Consider the following 21455-nt stretch of genomic DNA (forward strand, 5'->3'; position numbering starts at 1 on the left):
AATACTGCAAACAGCGAGCACTACTCTAGGTACAAAAACTGTTTTGCACACTTCTCCTAAATCATAATAAAAAAGAACTAACAGGTACCAAGCCAGAGCAGACAACAAGCGGCACAGAAGCTTGTTAGCTAATCCTAGCAAAACGCTCAGACCACTGTTTCCATGTGTCACCATTTCGTGTCAGTAATTAAAACACCATGAAGCTGAAATCCTCAGTTTTCATATAAATTTGATATTTTTTTTTAAAATAATTTATTGATGTGCTAATACGGAGTTTTTCACTGTCTCCACCATGGGTCCTACCACTTGCATCCTGCCAAAGGCCTCCCAGGACAACTATTCTTCATTCCCTAACAGAGGTTAATGCCAAACCCCAAGCTGATCCTTATGTTTTGGCAAGAAAGCATGCCAACCCTGAGAACCCCAAGCTTTCCTCAGGTTGCTGATACCAAAAGCATTTACCTGCAATACTGCTTTAATTATTAGTTTAATCACAGGAACAAGTGTTTTCCAAAAGGCTAGCTGAAGTCCTCCTAACAAGCTAAACGTGAAAACATTTATTCTAGCACCACACGGTATCCAATCCTTAATTTCAAAGTTACAACTATTTTTATAAAAAGCATAAAAACATGAAAATACAGATTTAAAATATACTCAAGATTAACCCTCTTGACTGTAGGTAGCAGGGAACCAGCTAAGTGGTGCCCATTCTTTAGAGAAACTAGTTGGAGATGTCAGCCAGCTGTGAGTACACTGCACTGAAATATTGCTTTTCAAAATTAACTTAGAAAAACTGCGCAAACCTATCTATCAAACCCCTTTCATTGAAGGGCTACTTATTCTAGCAAGTCCTCTCTGCTCAAGAGGGACTCTTCTTTTTTCCCCTCCCACTTCCTTCCCACCAGAACTCCCTTCGTCATTTGTTTATCCACGGGGAAATTCAGCCGCTTCTCTTCTACCTCCCACACTTGGCTGCTACTTTTAATACAAAGGAAATTTTCTGCCTGCTTCATTTGCAGTCAGCCCTAGGGTCATGGAGGGCAGAGTCAATATTTTCAGAACTATTAAAATAGTTCATAAAACCAGGTACCATGAGCAGCATTCATTTTATAGGCTTAATGAAGTATTTGTAATCTCTAATTCATGGCTAGCTCCTCGGAAGCTATACAACACATGAATAATGCAGATGATGGTCCCCAGCATGCCCTCTTTCTTCCCCTTGTGCCATTTTTGGAGTTTCAGTTTGTTATACCAAGTTTTAACTGCAGAGGCTCAAGACAGCACATGGCTCCAAACGTGCATTTGCACAGCGTTAGATTTGAATAGATGAAAATTGAAAGCACAGACTTCAATTCTCGGAATCTCAGTGGGAAAAAATAAAATTTTCTTTATGCTTTCCAGTCTGTAGTAAGCAGCAATTTGCTACATCAACCACTGAATTTACACTAAAACAGTTGAACAAAAATTTAAGTCCATCTCCTCTTGGTCACAAGTTTACCACAGTCTGACCAAAACAGAGATCAACAGATAGACAGTTCCTGACACTTTCCAGTAACGGTTTTAACAAATTTCATATAGGTTTGACATTGTAACGAGAGCTAAGATGTTTAAACGTGGAAACCAGATGTCAAACCCGTACTACTTATATCGTTAGAGAAAGGTGAGAATTCATCTAGGTGCTATTGGATTTTTCTTGCTGAAATATTAAGACAAGTTTTCAGATGAATTTGAAGTAAAATGCATCTTAATCACCTCAGTGTGGGGGTGAAATGGAAAGAAAGTAATTCGCCGTCATCTTTGTTCAATCTTGCTTGCAAACAAGTTTACAGGGCAGAAATTTTTAAGTGCTGTTTTTCAGATTTAGTTAAGCAATACAGTTGGAAACTCCAGACATACAAAAATTAAAGGAAAAAAATAAACAAAAACATGACCTGTCCTTGAATAATAGAACTATTGACTATTATTTAAAGAAAATAAATTGTAACACCTTAACAGATTTAATACCATTTAACAATGGTATGTCAGAAAATCGTCATAATTTGTAAAGGGAGAAGTAGAAAAGTATAAATAATATAAAAATATATAGTAGAAAATATAAACATTATAAATTATAAAGTAAAAATAAGTAAATATATTAACTGAAAAATTAATATCTGCAAACAATTTTTTACCATGTAATAAGGCAAGAAGCCTGCAGAATTTATTTCAAGATGAGGATTTGCCTTTCCATTTGCAAAAATTGACTCAAAATATTTGTTGTTCTTGATATGTTGGGGAGGAAAACAAAACAAATATACTTTATGAGAGGGGAAAAAAGAGCACAGCCTAAATTAGGCACCAAACATACCTTAAAGGGGTCACAAGGATAAGAGCTCTAAATGAGATGAGTAAATTTTTAATACTCATGAACTCCACAATAAAGATAATTAATAAGAGTATTAATTGCAGCTACAGTGAATGGCTACAGATTTCCATACCACACAGGCTTTCTGCTGTACAAAGAAGTGCTAAATTAAGACTAGGGTCAAACTAATTATTTTCAATGATGTAATTGACAAATAAATAATAATTGATTGATAATATTGATAAAATATCAAATACTGATAAAGCAAAAAATATATTGTTTCAGCCAAACTTGTTTACACATGAGAAGAACATGGTTGGGAACCATGAGACCCAAGGAGCACCGAGGTTTAGGCCTTATATATTTATGATATCAATGCATCAACTGCCCAACAACTGCAGTTTAGGATTCTTGCACCCATGAAGGGGTTCCTTCTGTCTGCGGTATATGGCGGCTTACTCCAGCAAGATCCTCACCCTCTAGGAATGGCCACTTCCCTTTCATGTCTTGAAATTTTCTCTCTTGCACCATACCTTTACACTCATCAAGTTAAATGACCACAATTAATTTACTGTAGAAGGCTGCTGCTGCTCAGGAGATTGGTGTTGACCAACACATACTACTCTGGTACTACACCTCGGTATTACAGCATTAAAGATTCTAACCCAGCAAAGTACCTCCATTAAGTTGCTATTTGTACTTTTTGAAAAAGAGAGGGACAAATGAGTACAGGTATGCATCTCAGGTGGAAAGGTCTAACTAGGCAGGTGGAAAGAGCTGAAGCAAAGTTGCATGGAACGTTGTACTCTGTGCTTAGCTTGTCACAGGTTTCTGATCAATGGTAAGGGAAAAAATAATTAAACAGAAAAAGCACGTAGACATAAGGGAAAACTCACTCATCTTAACAAACAGTGACAAAAAACAGGCACCTCAAAGCTCTGGAGCAGCCCTGGCTATACGTGCGGACCAGGGGATGAGGGGCTGAACCAACTCAGTGATTCTTGTGGGTCCCTTCCAAATCAGGATATTCCATGCATGACTGTGATTCTAGTTAACAGATCAGTCAAACTACGGCTGGTAAAAAGCCACAGTGGTTTTTCCTATTGTTTGTCAAAACTCATTTCCTCCTTCCTATCCATCCAGTTGTAATCTTTGACAATGAGGACCTCAGACTTAATCAGTTGAGGTTTTATTAAAAAAAAAAATTATGTTTATAAGGTATTTGTATTTTATGATCACGATATTTATGGCAAGAATAGCCACACTTGTATCTTGTGTTACCATTACATACAGTCAAATAGTTTAAAGAAAGTAACAGTAAGGGCTTAAGAAGCATTCAGGAAGTAGTACAGATTTTTAACCATGTCTTTCACATTCATGGAGTTGAAATTCTCAAAAAAATCAGCACGTAATCCGTAAATAGTGGTACCCTAATATCCCTCACATGGGCTATATAACATTCAAAAGTAAAAATATCATCTAACTAATTCTTCGAGTATTGTCGTTAAAGACTGCTAGATGCTCATTTAATACAACACATGAAAATATGGTAAGTTGCAAAATTAATAAAATTGTGCATCTCTTGCAAAAAAAACAGGTTTTTGAAAAAACAGTATATTGCTTACAAATTACAATAAACTGCAACTACTCCAACAAAATGCCAGTTGAAACAACATATGCAAAAGATGCTACTTATTAAAAACACCAAGCATTCAACAATCCTAGACTTGGAATACTTATGGGCATTTTAGCTACCAAGATATATTTACTTTCTCCATCATTACAATAATTTGTACTTCTGCTATTAGAGACTTTCACTAATTTGAGAGCAACAGCCCTGCACCACAATTTGCAAGTGCAGGAAAAAAGCAAGAGGTATGTCAGAAAAAAATCAAAACTACTCTTGCACTCCTCAAGAGCCTTACCCACTACAAAAAAATCAGAACAGCCTGGAACTTGGACTCCAGCTGCCCCGGACAGCCTAAAGCAACAGCAGAGGCTTTGGTAATGACAGCAGGGGGGTTGCTGACACAATGCCAGGAAGAGAAGATCCTCTGATACCCGGTCTACACAATTTAAACATAAATATCCAACTCAAGAGGGATTCTCTGTCAACTCAACACAGCTGAGACAGTAGGAAGATTATGAACACTATATTTCAATGTCAACATGGCAAGATCATTTCAATCAAAAGTATATAAATTATTGTTTTTTAAAAAAATGCTTTCCAGAAAGAATAACTTCAAAGTATTTTTAACCATATGATTTTATAACCACAAGACATCATTATTTATGCTTGCTAGGAAGCCTTAAGAAAATTTAGTGCCCTTTAAATCGGTCATGTGTAATTCAAATCACAGCTGCATCCCAAGAATAGAAATACAGAGTTTAATCCATTAGTAAAATTTAACTCTGTATTCTGTTTGAGCAAAACTTTTTTCTAAATACTATTCCAGTACTGTCAGATATCAGGAAAGTTTTTAAAACACTACAAATGACAATATTAAGATGTCAACTTATCATCATACAAGAAAGAAAATATGTAACTGACCAGAAAAATTACCAATTGAATATTAAATGGGGTCTACATGCAAGACAATGACTGCTTGCCGAAATTTAAAATCTGAACTATAAAGAATATACATCCAGTACCTACATCATGACACTACCTAAAATATGTGAATACCAAGCATAAAGATCAAAAAAAAATAGTCATTTTTCAAGCAGAATATCAAATCATTATGTAGAAAGCCATACTAGGCAAGCATTTTGTTCCCTTTGTTTGAACAGAGAACTGTACAGGTAGCACAGCTTCCAAATTGATTATTTGCTTGCCCACACTAGGAAAATGCAGCAGTAAGTAAGCAAGCACTATACAAAGTTTCTTTTTCATGCTCTTGTTTTAGAGTTACAGGTTCCTGGTAGACAACTGAGAATTAAAAAGAAACCACTCCTTTCATTCACCAGCCCTTAACTTCATTCCAACAGCCAGACCTGCAAGAACTGAAAGAACCAGTTCTACCCAGGAACTTATAAAGCACTTTTTTTTTTTTTTTTAAATAAATGTCATGATTAATAAGGCAAGATATTTGGACCAAATTCTGCCTCTACTTACTCATACAGAAGGAAGTGAAACTGCATATGTACATACAGAAAAGAGCTGAAACTTAGGCAGACAATCCACCTTGTTCCCTCAAGTTTGCGGGTTCTGATCAAGCCACATAGAAATCTTGGACAAAATGAAGCAGTGCTACATTGAAATTTTAAATAAACCTTTTAAAAATGAGGTGCAACTCTTGCATGTTTTAACTCTTCCCTTCTCACAATGCACTAGAAGTGGGGAAAAATTATCTATACATACAGATGCACACAGATGGTTTACCGAGCCATGTCTTATCACAAATCAGTCAGCTTACCTTCTTATCTTCTTTTCCTTTGTGAGTTTTCTTTTTCATTTTTTTATCATCCAATTCTTGATCTGATGTGATAGCAGGATTATCTATGCCACCCTTCCATGTTTCGACAGGTGAAAGCAGCGGGTCTTCTTCACTTCCACGATGCCTTCCTTTTCTTTTAGTTTTAGAGGTGGTAAAAGCCTCGTCATCACTTGCATCCGAATGCGTTCTCCTGTAGTAAGACTTAGCTTTGCTGAACAGCGTCTTAGACTTATATTTGTACTTTGAAGGTCTTCTCTCCCCGTGACTTTTAGACATTCTGTCAGAAAACCCATTTTCTTCATCACCCTGGGCATTTATAACAATTGAATTTCGAACTTTAATAACACGGTTCTGACTGTCATCTGGAACTGCATAGGTATCATCTGTAAAGCCTTTATGTTTGAAAATCGTGTCAATAGGTTCAGCGTAGTTGTCAGATTGGTCTATATCTTCTGGTGGCGCTGCAGGCACCCGAGAAGGTTGTTTCCTGGGATTTTTACCAATACCTGCCTCAATTGTTTTTAGGAGGTTAGGATCCAGTTTTTTCACATTTGTTCTTGGAACAAGGGGTTTCGGTTTTATTGGGGGAGGCACTTTATGGTTGCGTTCGTGGTCGTGACAATTGAGAGGCGTACTGTGGATAGGATACTCATTTCCTTCCAAGTCCAGTCGGTATTTTGAACGCTCACTGGGTGTTGGGAGTAACCTCACATCATCACCAATTGGACTGTAAGGCGGTGGTCCCTCAGCATCATCCTCTGAATCTGGATAGTTATAGTCGAGGGAACTTCCTCTGGGAGATCTTGAAAAAACATCTTCACTTGTGTGTGTTGTTTCCCTTGTGCTGTCTGACATATAAGAACTTTCAATCATGTTTTTCTTCTCTAACACATCACTGAAGAACAACGTGAAGACCTCAGTTTGACGATGATACTGAGATAATGAATACAGAGCTGTAAACTTCGCAGTAATCTCTGTTGCTATGTGCTCTCCTTCAGTCATGAGTTCCTTGATTGCTTCGTTCTCAAAAAAGTCTGCCTGGCTGTCTGTAACAGCCACTAACTGGACAGGAATCGTATCCTGAACTTCAGAAAGAAACGCACGAAGCATTCCCATGGATGCCTTCCGCTTTGCGGAATAGACCAGTATATATCCGTGAACGAGTTCATCTTTCCTTACACCAATTGAGGAGTGGTACGATAATATAGTGATTTGTATGCGGCGCCTCTTTTCACCTATTATTTTATCAAGCATCAAAGAATTGTTCTGGCCAGCCTGAGCAGCGCTACAGGAGTGAGAGTCAAGGAAGGGTGACAGAATGAGATCCACACTGAATGGATCACCACACATGGCACACATCACAATTCTTAAGTCAGCCTCTGACAGATCTTTAATGGTAGGAACAGGACTTACAACATCAAAGTGGTGTTTAACTGCTTCCAGTACTCCCCTCAGAGCTTGTTTTATTTGGGTCTCATTAAATTTACGTGGATATGTACCAGCAGGCACATCTACAAAAGGACACTGCAATTTGTTAGCCAGCTGCTGTCCCTGATGTCTCAGAATAGGCAGATTCTTGCTAACACTGTCCCTCTGATTAGCCAGGATCAACGTAAATGGAAGATTAGCCATATACTTGTCTCTCCTTATCTGAGATGCTTCAGCCCTTATTTTTGCAATGCAATCCCCAATAAAATTCAGAGATTCAATGGAGTTAAACACACAGAAACAACCATGTGGTTTGAAGGTAGAGGTCCACAACTGAGTCAACAGGTATGGGGATTTTGCATCAACAGGCCTAAGATCTAATTCATATATTTTTCCATCTAATGCATATTCATCATCAGTGGATTGTGTCCGAATTTCATTTGCTAATTCTTGTGCAAGGCCATCTTTGCCCAAAATGAAAAGATTAACCTTATCTATGTTGGCACTATCGTGGTATAAATTTGAACGGCCATGATCTAGCTGCAGAAGGCTGTTGGCAAGTAGCTGCTCTACTTTAATGTCCATGCAATTTTGGCCACTGAGACAAGTTTCTTTAGTTGGGTGATAAACAAATCCTATGTGTTTAAGCAGAAGAGATTCTCTGTCAGGTGCAAGTTTCTGTAAAGCTTTGTATCTAGGCTCTTCACTCAAAACTGCATGAATTTCACTCATTTTATCTGAACTTGGCGTTGCATTAAGATCCAGGTCATAAAACAGCTCTGAATGTTCAAAAAGCATTTCCTGAAACTCCTCTTTGGCTTTTTCCACAATCTCCCTCTGATGCCTACCATACACTTCCTTGCTATCTGCATCAGTGATATATTTGAATGCCTCGTCCTCCATTACAAAACATATAACTTCTTCCCATGGCTGTCCAGGTGAAATGAACTGGATTTTCTCAAGAGTTTTTTTGAATTTCTCCTTCATTTCCACCCTCCTTTTTTCAGATATAAGATGCTGCACGTGGTTTTGATAAACCTTTTCTGCCTCTAGTGTGGTGAGAAGATCAAATGGAATCCTTCTGTCATTCACTTTGTCTATATGGTCAGTTTCATCCCAAGGTGTTTTTTCAAGCACTACAAAACAGGAGTGGAAATCAGGCCTTTTCTCTATTAACTTCAAGGCTTCTGACCAGCCCAAATGTTCAATCTCATCAAGATTTGACAGAAGAGTATTAAGAGCTCTTGGCAATGCATTAATATATTCTTCTTTTCTTTTTCTAATATGCTCCTGTTTAAGCTGCTCTATGTGTTTTGAAAATGTATTTTTGGCCTTTTTTGTTCCTTCCAAATTTATGTACTCTTCATAATCAGGGTGGTTTTTCAGTTTATTACTAACAGTTTTCCAAGTGGCATGATAGTCTCTCACAGTTTGGACAAGTTTTTCAAACTTGTCTGTTGCTGTAACAACTAGCTGTCTTTGTGTTTTATAGGCATCCAAATAGGGGATGATTTTAGGTTTACCACGAGTTTTATCCATCATTTGTACCAGTGCAGTAAAACAAGTTTCAACGTTGACATTGAATCTTGCTGATGTTTCCACTACCACAAGGTTTTTCTTATTTGAAGCAAACGCCTGAACTTCTCGTAGATAGTGATCCACACATTCATCACATTTTGTTGCTGCTATTATTATAGGTTTCTTAGACTTTGATAGCTGAATGTAGAGATTATTCACAAATTTAAGTTGATCATCGAACTTCCTATTGCATCCTTGGCTTACATCAATGCACAGTAAAAAACCATCTATGCTTAATTTCCCTTCAGGCATTTGTTTTTGCTCAAAGTCTTGCTCCAAGCCCAGCTGATCTGTGCAAATGTACATTAGTTTTTCTGCTGACTGCAGTTTGGAGGCAGCTGCACGTTTTATATAGGGTTGTAAGTTCGTACTCCGATGAGGCAAGAAAGTCTGATCATCAATGAACTCAGTCTGTTCAATAACATGAATTCGGCACTCAATTCCATCCTCACCGCTTTGTGTTACGTCACCCCAGTACAAAAAGTGATCATTGTTAACAACTCTTCCTCCAAAGTCAATTGTGCTAAGCACAGAGGTATGCTCAGGATAGTATTCATCTGCTTTTGAGCGAACGAATCTATTGCACAAACACGATTTTCCAACTCCACAGTTACCTTTATCCTTTTCAGTTCCAGACAGTCCAACAACACTAACAGCATAAGATGGGGGACGTGGCTCTTTGTTTTTTGCCATCATAACTTTCCTCTCATCCTTCTGCAATTATCAAGGTAACTGTATGTGGTTTTCATTCTGGAAATGTTCCTACAAGTTTGAAATTGTATATCCAGGGTTTCAGAAAGAGCTTTCAGTTGTTCTTGCTTCAGCTCGTCATTGAGAGAACTTCAAATACTCAGGACAAGGAAGATCATCTTCCTAAAGAAAAAAAAAAAAAAGAGGAGAAAAGTTAAAGGCTGAAGGTATTTCCCTTCTATAATTCATAAGAGGAAAAAAAAATAAAGCACTGTTACTTGCTTACTCTGAAATGGTTTTCTCTGTATATGAAAATTCCACAACTAATTTAAATGTGACCTTGAACTCAGCATTAACTCACATTAACGTTTTTATATCATAGAATTAAAAGTGAACAGTTTTTAGACATAGATCAGTAACGGTTCATCTGTTTGGATAGGTGATCAGCATACATCTGAAAAGTACAAATTACTGTTTTCTTTCCTAACTTAGGAGCACCAGAAAGCATTTGTTGTTTTTTCAGAATTCATCTTATTACTTGGGATGAGGGGCAAGTGAAATTTTACAGTAGCTGGTTCTCACCAAGTATAAATACAACAATATAAATACAACTCTAAACCCAACCAAATATTCACGCACACGTACTTCTATTCATGTTCATACTTCCACTGGATAGCAGGCTTACCTGCACGAATCACGTTACTTTTGTGTGCATTGAAAGGTTTGGTTTGAGGTTTCAGCAAAGAAATGTTTAAAATAAGCTGTAAAACCAGGAAGTTGACAATGGGACTCAGCTGGTAGCTATTCTGCAAAAGTAAACTACTTCATTTGTATACCAACAGTAAATTGTTTTTAAGGAGAAGTTTCTAACCTGAATTGTACTAAGTACGAACATTGGTATACAGATACTAATACAGAAAAACAAAGACTTAACTCTGAGGTTTTTAAAATTACAAGTCACTCAGTCCTTCTGTCTCTAGCAAAAACAAAAACGTAGAATAGCTGTTAAAAGAAACTCTACCTACACACAAACTTCCACAAAATTATTACAAGGTTCCAGAAGTTTGATTGAAGCTGACATCTGCTGTAACAAGTACCATTCATCTTTTAATCAGAAGATACTGTTTGCATACATTTGCAGTATGCAAATGGAAAGACATTTACTATTTTAGAAACAATTGCACTACACTCAAACCATAAAAAATGAATAGCTGAATGGCCAGACTCAGCAGACTATGATTAGGGCCACTAACTGGAGGTGTACACATGGGGTTAATATTCAGTGTAATACTGTTCAACATCTTCCTTTATGACTTAGATGATGGGGCGGAGCGCACGCTCAGCAAGTTTGCCGATGACGCAGCTGGGAGGATTGGCTGATACACCAGAGGGCTGCGCTGCCTTCCACAGAGACCTCGATAAGGTGCAGGGAAGGGCTGACAGAACTTCGTGCAGTTCTAGAAGGAGAAGTGCAGGTGACTGAGCACTGGAACAGGCTGCTGAGAGAGAATGCTGAGCCTCCCTCACTGGAGATATTCAGAAGCCATCTGTACTCGATCCTGGGCAACTCAATCTGGGTCTTCCTGCTTCAGCAGGGGCACTGAACCAGCTAACCTCCAGAGGTCCCTTCCAACCCTAACTATTGTGAATATATGTTGATAATACTACTTTTCTCATTCTTATCAACAATTTGTTGAGAGTGGTACTGTAGTACCTTTCTTCGGTAAGAAAAAAAAAGTCCTGTGTGGAGCCATGAGCTGGACTCCATCCTGGTGGGTCCTTTCCAACTCATGATATTCCATGATCTGTCACCCAAAAGGTTCTCAAAATCTACCTCAATACTGAGTCACAAACATTAAAACATACCTGAGCTTGATGGCACGCAGTAATAAGAGAAATATTTGTATCACACTGTAATAGAAAGTGGACTTTCAATACCTTGGCTATAAAGAATCAATGCCTGGTCAACAGTTTTCCAACTTCCAGCCTAACACCCACAAATAGAAATCTGAACTTCTGATCAAAAGCATAGTCTTTATGTAACAAACTCTGTAACAAAGTTCAATGACCACAATATAGAAATAAATATATGTAAAAAAAAACAAACAAACAAACAACAGCTTTCAGGTATGGAAACAATGAAGAAAAACACCTTTTTAACTATTTATTTTAAATGAAGCATGAATTTCATTGCAAAATGAAAGGGAAAATAAAAATTTTTATACTGAATAGCTTTCATATTGCAAGAAGTGAAACATGATGCTTTTTAGTAATTTTTGTTTGTTTTAAATCCATTTACACAAAGACATACAGAAAGAACTTATTTTAGACTGTTTTTTTTTTTTTTTTTTTTTTTTTTTTTTTTTTTTTTTTTACTTCTTCCAGTATATTTTTATATCCATAAAACAGAGAATTCAGAGCTAATAGAAGATGGCTCTGGAAACAAAAATACTTAGTAAAAGCCGTGTTTATATTACTACAAATAAACCCAGTGTTTTGTTTCCAAAGCAAAGCTCATCATAGTAGCATCATTCAATCTATTAGAATGAGAAGTTCAGTCACCATTTGTGCTATAAAATGTTTTCCATTTACCACAGCACAATACAGATTTGATGTGGACTAAACTAGAACACAAAAATCTTCATTCACAGTATTATTTCATTTAATCAGGAAGACACTGTCTATTTGCAACTAGTTTACAAGAAGCAATCAATACTTTCAGATACCCCCTACATCCTCCATCCTCACATAGCAAGGGTTCTTCCTTCTCTAGCAATAAATGTTTTAACCAATCAATACATTTTTAAGAGACAAAGTAAAAAGAGTAAGGTGAAACGGGACACTTACAATGCAAAAACAAACACTCTACCCTCTCACAGAATTTCTGACATGGAAGATTCTCAAAACAGTGGAAGCTGAATCACTTAAGATATTTAAAACTAGCTCTTCTAAAAAAAATAATATTCTATTTTGCACTGACAAAGCAAAGTCATAGAATGAGATCTATTTTAATTAAGTAATAAACTTGATAAAAATCTAACATTATAATCACTTCATATTTAATATGTAATCATTATTGAATTGCTGCCTAAATGGAAGATTCTTCTTTTTGGTATACTACTAATTTAAATGCACTGTACAATTTTGAAACATACACACAGGAAATGCACAATAAGGTACTTTCATTACATTACTTCAATCTTTCAATCTGACTAATCCAGTATAACAAAATGAAAATACTCCGAGTCCCCTCCCCCCAGCTTTTTCCTTGTTACAGATTCAAAGGAGGGGCTGTTTGTTTTCTCCAAGTTACTTAAGTCTTTGAATTGAAAATAATAGTGCACTTCTACATGTAGAAGGATTTTGACCAACTATGGAACACAAAGTGTATGACTTCACTGCAGGAAGAATCTGACCTTCGACAATCTTGCCGTAGGATCTCATCTCTACAGGCTTTTAGATTTCCCAGTGTAGTTTTAAGAAAATACAGCATATCACCTGGTATTTATTCACCTACCCTCCCCCTTAAACACAAGATTATGAAGACCTAAAGCCCAAACTTACCCTTAGGAAAACAAGGTGCAAAGCAAGATGATTATCCTGCTGTGATCTTTCTGCAGTGATGTCACACATTTAAACTGTGTCCTTCAGTAAGTCCTTCCCTGAGGGATCTGAAAACAAAAGTAAGATTCATTAGCAATTTCAAAATAATGAAAGCAGAAGCTGCAATCAGAAAAGGTACAACTCTTAACCTGTGCATGAGAATTGTTTCCCTCATTTTAAAACTATAAACCTAATTCAGAAGTCAGAGCCCAAGCTGGATCTTCCTCTAAACCTAGAGGGTTTAAATTCTCTAAACACAGCTATTAATACTTGGAACAGACAGAGGACATAACTCTTCCTAAGGACCTGTGATTTCATAACTTCAGCTTGATATTTTAACAACTCCTAGGCTGCAGAAGCCTCTTCTGAAAAGTGAATACAGTGTCTCAGATAACACACAAAATATGAGATACAAAAATCACTAATTACTGACAGAATTTGGAACTTTTAAAATATCTCAAATATAGTTTTGTAAGATTAAGTCAGTACAGCCAGTAACTGCAGAATACATAAAGTGAATGTATGCCCCAAGATATGTATCTAAGTTTTATTACTAAAAAAATTACTGAGTATCTCAAAACCCTTTTACCTGGAAAAAAAAAAAAAAAAAAAAAAAAAAAGAAAGCATTTCTAAAGTTAATGATCTCATTGACTGTGACAAATCAGAAATTGAAAACGTAACTTTACTGGAATATGTTGTATTCTCAACTAGGATACTAATTTATTAGTATAACCCTGGTATGCGTAGATTTTACTGCATGGCTGCTGCTATAAAGTAAGCAAAATTGGGTCTCTTCCACGGAACTTCTTCAGTTTGCAACCACACAAAACCAGACTGAGTGCTGGGTCAGTGCTGCACATATCATAAAGAAAAGGAAAGAAACTTGAGGCACTTGGACTGGAGCATGATTTACACCACTTTTAACTAAGGAAAGTGGTCATTTTTAAACGAGATGCAGCACCATGATGGAAATGTGCTAAACGTAACATCAGGAAAGTAAGGCAAAGCTTTTTCTTGTTTAATTTTTTGGGGGTTCATTACAATTATATTCTTTGGAATTCTACTTTGCTTTGGAAATAATATAGGTAATGCAAAAAATTTAAGCTTTAGTAATCCTTTTGGACAAAGCAAGCGATAAGCAGGATACCAACGCCACATTGGTCCTGTAGCTCTCAGCTCGTGGTACCAGACATCACAGTGACTAGCTAGCATGCCAGCAGTCCTGAGCTAAGCCTGGCCCTGCTTTAAGGCTAGCCTCCGTCACGCCGAAGAGAAGAGAGGAGTCAAGCCACATCCCTGCCGTGCCCTCCCAGCTGTGTGTGGCACTGCCCTGCACCCACAGGAGCCAGGAACAGCGGAGGGGCTGCCTGGGCACCTGGTGGAGCTGTCAGGCTGCCAGGGGGAGAAGCGTCCCTGCCCGCATGCAGGCAGCTGGGGGCACCAGCCCCAGTGGGCACCACACACTCTGCCACAGGAGAAAGCTCTTTAAAAACAGGCACCACATGACCTGCTACAGTCACTGGTGCCATTTATTTTCTATTAAGTCTCTCAAAGTCTTTTGAGCAGAATTCTAAACTTTAGCACAGGATATCATATTATCAGCAGCTAATAAATACTAAAATACCATCACCTATCACTATTCTGTGATTGCAGCTGCACAGGAAGCTGCAGATGGGTCCATAGGCAAAGAAATCACTTACACACAAATACTTGGACTACTTCTGAATACCTTCTGAAATTGGTCGCTGAACCTAAAAATGTTTACCGTCTGCAGACCTAATACCGAAGCACAAACGTGGCAGGAGAACTGCTCATGCCCACAGCAAACCAAGCAGCTGAAAACAACACTGACAGGGGAAGGAAAAAGTGGTTCCCTTCAATCCTCCAACTCACTAATTTTGAGTAGAGGCAACAGTTAGGGACCACTACTTGTCAGGGTTAGTTTCAGTCATCACAGTTCTGTGATAGTGTTTGTAAATTAGGTTGCCAAGCAGAAAATAACAAAAAAGCACACATGAAGAGAAGGGCCATCCCAGCCTAGTCTGCTTTGCAGGATGTGTGAATACACTGAGAGAAAATTACTGCAAACTCCACTGTGGATCACAAAGTCAATTCAAACACATTAAATGTCACGGACATAGCCTGTAGATCAGTTTTGAATGCATACCACTTTCAAATACTAAGGACTGTGTCTTCAAGAAAGCTACAGGTTTAGATTCAGGTTACTACTGACAAACTTTTCATACCGATGCAGCCCTCGTTTCACACTTTGAGAAACGAAATTTAGGATTAGAAAATATTTAGTAGGGTATCCGAACTCCCAAGACCTATCTACCCAAAACACAGCAGAACAACAATTCAACTATTGGCACTTAAAGAGCTAATAACAATGTTGATGTAGCTTAAGGTAACTGTGTTACTTCACATTCAGTATTTTCCTCCAAGTATCTTTTTTTACTCTAACAAGCATAAAAGAATATCTTCAAAACAATCCTTTTTACAAACTAAATCAGGTCCAGAGTACACCAATATGATCTCACCAACAATCATAGTTCACCAAAGTCTGTTGAGGCCCTGATCTCTCACCATGCCCCGTTATCTTCACTACCAGGCCAGTAGTTGTGCTCTCACAAGTACCAGTAATCTTCACTAATTACCCGTACATGAAATCTGATTTAAAAATAAGGGTAAAGTCAATGCTCCTTGGTAAAATTCTGCAAGTACCAGTCCAAAAAAAAAATCAGACTGCACATCAGGAAATAAGCTCAAGCAATTAACGGCATGGTAACAAGGGATGACCTGAAGTGTCTTTGGTAGCGCCACAGACTGACAAAGGAACAGAGTTTTAACAGCAGGGTGATTGGTCCTGCTAGGTAAGTGGAAGATGAGAATAGATTACCCCAACTGGTCTGGTATTCATCTCAGACTTAGTTACCATGACATTCACCTGCCATCCTTAAAGAAGTCAGGTACTAGATACTCCTTTGTATACAAAAGGAAAGTAATCAGTTTATAAAAGAGAAAAACTGACTGCTCAACTTCATATTAAAAAGTCAATGCAAAACTGGGTTTAAAAACAGAAGTTCAAAGATCTTACCATGTTTAATAAATTTCTCCTATTAATAACAATACTTTGAAGACCTCTGGTGTATTACCCAGAATTAAATCAAGGCTTTTATTTCTAAATTCAAAAGAGAACGGCACTCCTCAGCTGGAATCCAATATTCCAGGGGCACCTATTAGCATTGCTGCTGTTAGTAAAAAAAAAAAAAAAAAAGCAAACACAAAACAAACTGCACAAATTAGATCAAGGTATAATACACAGGTAAACTTCAGAAGCTCAAATAATCATCACTGCACAAGTCTGAACTTAGGCCTCTCAAGTGACTTATCTACAGATTTCTGAATATCTGAGAGCATTCAATGCAGGTTCAAAGCTTTCAACAGCAAAGTAAATAGTACAAGTTTACAGAAAAAATAGACTCATAATCCTTTTTCCACGGGAAAAGCTACTGAAGACACACATAGTGTTCACAGCAGTTTCTCTGTAAATAACCTGATCAGGTAGCCTGCACTAAGTTATTCAGGAAGAACACAAAAGCACGAAAGGAAGAAATCTTACAAAGGGAATCCAAGACAGAACTGATAGAAAAAGAAAGAAAATGAGGCAGATGAGGAAGAATGGAACAAGATAAGCAGAGAAACGGGGCTAAAATCCATCTGCTGCAAAGAGGAGTTAAAATCTTGGCAGAGGTCAGCTTGATAAAATTTCACTGATCCACACATCTGGATCATTTTGTGTTATTTTGCTTAATGGGGAACCGCTGTACAGAATCTAGGTACTGACACCCTTAGTTTGGAAACTTCATTCAAACAGGAACTTGGTGTTTGACCTTGTACAAGTCAGATGCCTAAGTCCTACCTATGCAAAATGAGGACTCTTCTGTTTTAAGTTGTTCATGAAATCAGCAAATAAAAAGCCATGTGCAAGTAGAAAATAATATTTTGCCTAATAATTAGCTAACTTACATGAGCTAATACTACAATGTAAAAACCGTACACGTTTCTAAAGCTGTGCATGTAGGTATTAGTTTCACGTTTTTAAAAATGCAAACATTCCTCTGCAGTGCTAGTGTGTCAGCTGACAGAGCATTGCAAGAACGTGTGGGAACCGTAACTGAAAACCAAAGAAACAACTCTAATTTACCATAAAATGCAATGTGCAGAAATAGCCACCAACTGATTAATTCAGTTTCTGGTAGGTGTTAATGATTTTAAAAAGCACAGTTAATACCTGAATTCAAAATAACTTCACTGCAATTCCTTCAGTTTTTCCTGCCAGAAATGTTGAGCTCAGTTTTCTTTAAATATCCCACTAAAATCCACAGATTTAAGGAAGTGATGACAAGGTTCAAACAATAATCTGTAAAATTAATACCCTTACTATTTTTTTTTTTAATCCAATGGAAAAACAACAATGTTCCACCTCAGTTACACCGACTTCTAGCCTAGGAATTCTCAGAGAAAAAAACAAAAGTACTGTGCCTCCTTTAAGTTATTACTAACACAGAAACAAGGAAAAAATCTTGGCAGTGCTCACACACAATTCTCAGTGTTGTTGGAACTACCTGAAACTAAACTTTTTTTTTTTTTTTTTCTTCTAAGCGTGGCTAAACGCTTTCAAAACAACGGGAATCTTAGGTCAAATAATGCGTTGCTTACTTTAACCGTGCATTTAAAATGGCCAGCCAAATGAAGTGAGCCTGCCCGGGCTTGGTGCGCCTATCCCAGGATAGCCATGCCTACAAAGCCCCCTAGCGGCCGTGCGGCTCAGGCAAGCCCCAGGAGTTCTCGCCAGCACGGGAAACTCTTCCCGACCAACGCAGGCTCCCCTGAGCAGCAGCAGCCTTTCATTACCACGCAGTAAGCACACACAGTTCAGGTTTTACTCTCGTAGGTACGTCATTTATGGATGTAATGCTTTCAGTCTGCGAACCAACGTGACTCTGCCAGCAGTACCTAATACCGAACATTTGGCTTCACAAACTTCCATTCTTTCAGTAAAGGTCAGACAGTATCATCCCTGAAGCATGCCTGACATGCGTAATTTTAAGGACACGCCACATGTTAGCCTACCAAAAACAATGATGTGGAGTGTTTTAAAGTTTTATGCAAATTATTCTCGAAGGATGCCAGCACATGGGATTTATCTTCTGTCTTAAGGTTCTGTCAATCTCTCTCTATAGAGATATTAAATCTTTATCAAACAAAAGTAGAATTAGTTTTGTACCATCTACTCAAATAACAATTCCCAAACTTATACAGAACAATCTGTTATTATGATCTGCACATTTCTTTCCTACAAAGTTTGAACAAGGAAAAGCACCTATAGCTTCAGGAAAACACAGTTTATCTTGAACCTCAAAAATGTGCAGCATTTGATTGCTAGTGCTAAATATAGGATTTTAAAAACAATTCCGTCTGAGCATGAGGTATTTAATTGGATTACGTTACACATGCAATGCCTTACCTAAAATAAAGTCCAATATCGGTAAGCAGCAGGCATTTGGTTGCAATTATTTTTATTTTGAGGGGTGGGGGGAGTGCGACGACACAACACTGGCAGCCACTTCCTATGGGGATACTTTAAAAAAAAAAAAAGCATACTATTTAAGTTCAGTATTTTCCAAGCTTTAAAATAACTTGTTACAAAATACACCAAGCTAGTGATAATGTAACAAATGCTTAAACAATTTCTGCTACTGTAAGTGCCATAGACCCTTTTAAAAAAACAAATCTACTATCTTACTATATTGACATCATGCTTTCAGAGCTCTAGTAACACTGAGTTCCAGTAGAATACTATAAAAAGATTGTAACACTTCTTGAAAATAATTTTCAAAGAAGGAACAAAAGAAGGTAAACCCTTATAAAAACACACCTGGATGACTATTTGCAACACCCTAGTTTTAGATACATACTGCAAGTTTGAAATACAAACGTGTTTTTTTTTTTTCCTGAGAAAACATGTAACTCTGGTCACTGATGTCACTGCTGAAAACAGCTATCATACTGAAGAACCTCAGGAAGGTAAGACAGCACAGAAAAATGCAGCCTACTAATTCCTCATTCATTTATGAACTAAGTGTACAAGTATCAATGCTGTAACTGGCTCCAATGCACAGGTTTAAAATGGACGTTCAATTGACCAGCAAATGCAGTTCTCTCTTTACTGCCTTTACTCTGCAGTGTAGAGTTTTTAAATTTCTGTCAAAGATCTTGATTAAGAAAAAAAGAAATCCTCCACTTATCCGCATGACACTGAACTAAAGAATACACATATACCCCCACAGGCCTATTTTGGTCTAGATTTAAAACGTTCCCCTCCTACTTATTAAGGAAATATTCCACACTGCTATCAAAAGCGATACAGGAGAGGGCAAAAGGGGGCTACAGAGCCAGGGTGGGGTGGATTCTGGGGGGGGGAAGGTGACGAGTATGTCCTCCTTCTCTGAACAAACAGTCTATTTTCAAGGAAAATAGTGCTTTATACTCCTTACGTCCTGTATTTTCAACACTATGGCGTTCTATCTGTGGTGCTTTCCTTGGGTGGAGAGAGTCTAAAGGTTATGCTGGTTGAAGCGATTCAAAACGCATGAGAGCTGCAACACTGCAACTGGCTACCCTATTTCAAAGGCTTACAATCCACCTGGTGGAAAAACAGAAACGCACACACATCATTAGGCGAGCGAAGTTTTCTTAAATTTAGCGTCGAGCGATATCTGAAGGTGAAAGGAAGGAGGAGGAGAACTGACAACTGTTCAGATTCACTGGAGAAGCAGGAGCAGCGAGTAGAAGGGGGCGGCGAGGAGGGAAAGAAGTACGGAGAAAGGAGAAAAGGGGGGGGGGGGAGGAGGAGACGGGCAGCGGGAATGGGAGAGGGGAGGAAGCCGGAGGAGTAGGGGAAGGAGGGAATGAGGAAGGAAGAGGAGAGGAGCGGGGAGCTCCCTTCCTGCCTCCCTCCCTCCCTCCCCGGGGAGCCGCGGCCAGCTGGCAGCCGCGCACGGCAGGCTCGGACCCTCCCACGGCCCAGGCCTCCAGCACCTGGCCGGGGCCGGCCGCCCCGCTCCCTGCCCTGCCCTGCCCTGCGCGCTCCCCGCTCGGCCGGGCCTCGGCCGCAGCCCGCAGCCCCTCCGCGCCGGGCCGGGCCGGGCCGGGCCGTGCCGTGCCGCCCCCTTCCCCCGCAGCCGGCTTGGGGCCGCCGGCCCCTGCCCTCACCTCTGGCCGCCGGGATCCGGCTCCTCCGCGGCGGCGGCGGCAGCATGCCCGGGACGCTCTCTCCACGCCGGCGGCTCCCCCAGCCCCAGCCCCGGCCCCGTCCCCGCGGGGCTGGCTCGGCTCCGCTCCCCGGCCCGCCGCCGCAGCCCGCAGCCCCCGTCCCGCCTCCCCGCTGCTCCCTTCCCCGGCGCCCTACGGCTCAGTAATGGCGGCCGCCGAAGCCTCCCCGGCTGCCGGCTGCCTGACGGCGCCTCTCGCTCCCCCTAACTTTACCTCAGCAGCTTCCCTTCCCTTCCCTCCCCTCCCCTCCCCCCTCCCCTCTCCTCTCCCCTCCCGCCCGCCCGCCGCCGCCGCGGCTTCAGCGCGCGCGCTCCCGCCCGCCCGCCCGGCCAGCTGCGCGTGCGCGGGGCAGCGCCTCTTCCTGCTGCCGCTGGAGGCACCGGGAAGCCGGCCGCGCGCCCGACGCTCCCCCCCCCTACGCCTCCCCTCCCCTCCCCGTGCGGGCACGCGCGCCGGGCGGCCCCGCTCCTGGTGCCGGCGGCCGCATGGGTGGCGCGGGGAGGGGACGGGGCTCCGGGGGTCGCGGGTTCTAGGCCCGCCGCCGCCCGCGCTACTAGGCCGAGGCGCCGCGGAGACGCGTACGGGCTTGTGGCCGCCCCGAAGCGTGCCCGCAGCGAGCCGGGGCTCGGTGCTCAGGGTAGCGATGGGGGCAGATCGACGGAGTTTAAAACATCCCCGAAGGGGCCGGGGCCGGCCCCAGTCCTCCGCTGCCCGGTGGGGAGGAGACGAGAACGCCAAAGGGCCCCGCCGCCAGCCTTGCGTCCCCCTTGCCAGGCTGCTTGGCGCTTTTCACTGTGATTTCCAGGCTTAGCAAATAAAACACAACATACCACTTCTGTCTCTTTTTTTGCTTTAATAAAGGTCTGGCACCATGAGCAGGCTCTGAGGCCTGCGGAGGTAGATGGCTCGGAAGGTGGCCATAGCCTAGTGGTTCACAGATGGCACCGGGCACCTGGAAACTTCTGGAGTCCAACTTGCCATATTTCACCTTTATCTCCACATGCCGCCAATTTGCTGATGGCTAATGGAAGGTCAC

General features: G+C 40.2%; 1 protein-coding gene across 4 annotated transcripts in view; it reads right to left on the reverse strand.

Annotated features, from left to right (window-relative positions):
- ARHGAP5 (Rho GTPase activating protein 5) overlaps positions 1–20499 on the reverse strand; it is a 45736-nt gene extending 25237 nt beyond the window's left edge. For 2 of the 4 annotated variants that reach the window (XM_084287823.1, XM_084287820.1), the window contains exons 1-4: positions 20360–20499; positions 18612–18725; positions 13042–13148; positions 5761–9660 (exon numbers count right to left, since the gene is read on the reverse strand). In XM_084287823.1, coding sequence (XP_084143949.1) covers positions 5761–9483 — 3723 coding nt within the window. In that variant the 5' untranslated portion in view covers positions 9484–9660; positions 13042–13148; positions 18612–18725; positions 20360–20499. The remainder of the gene's footprint in view (positions 1–5760; positions 9661–13041; positions 13149–18611; positions 18726–20359) is intronic. The other 2 variants (XM_084287821.1, XM_084287822.1) reach the window with 2 other exon arrangements.
- Positions 20500–21455: the final 956 nt, after the last annotated feature.

The sequence above is a fragment of the Netta rufina genome, assembly GCF_964035555.1.
Source record: "Netta rufina genome assembly, chromosome: 5".
Taxonomy (NCBI): domain Eukaryota; kingdom Metazoa; phylum Chordata; class Aves; order Anseriformes; family Anatidae; genus Netta; species Netta rufina.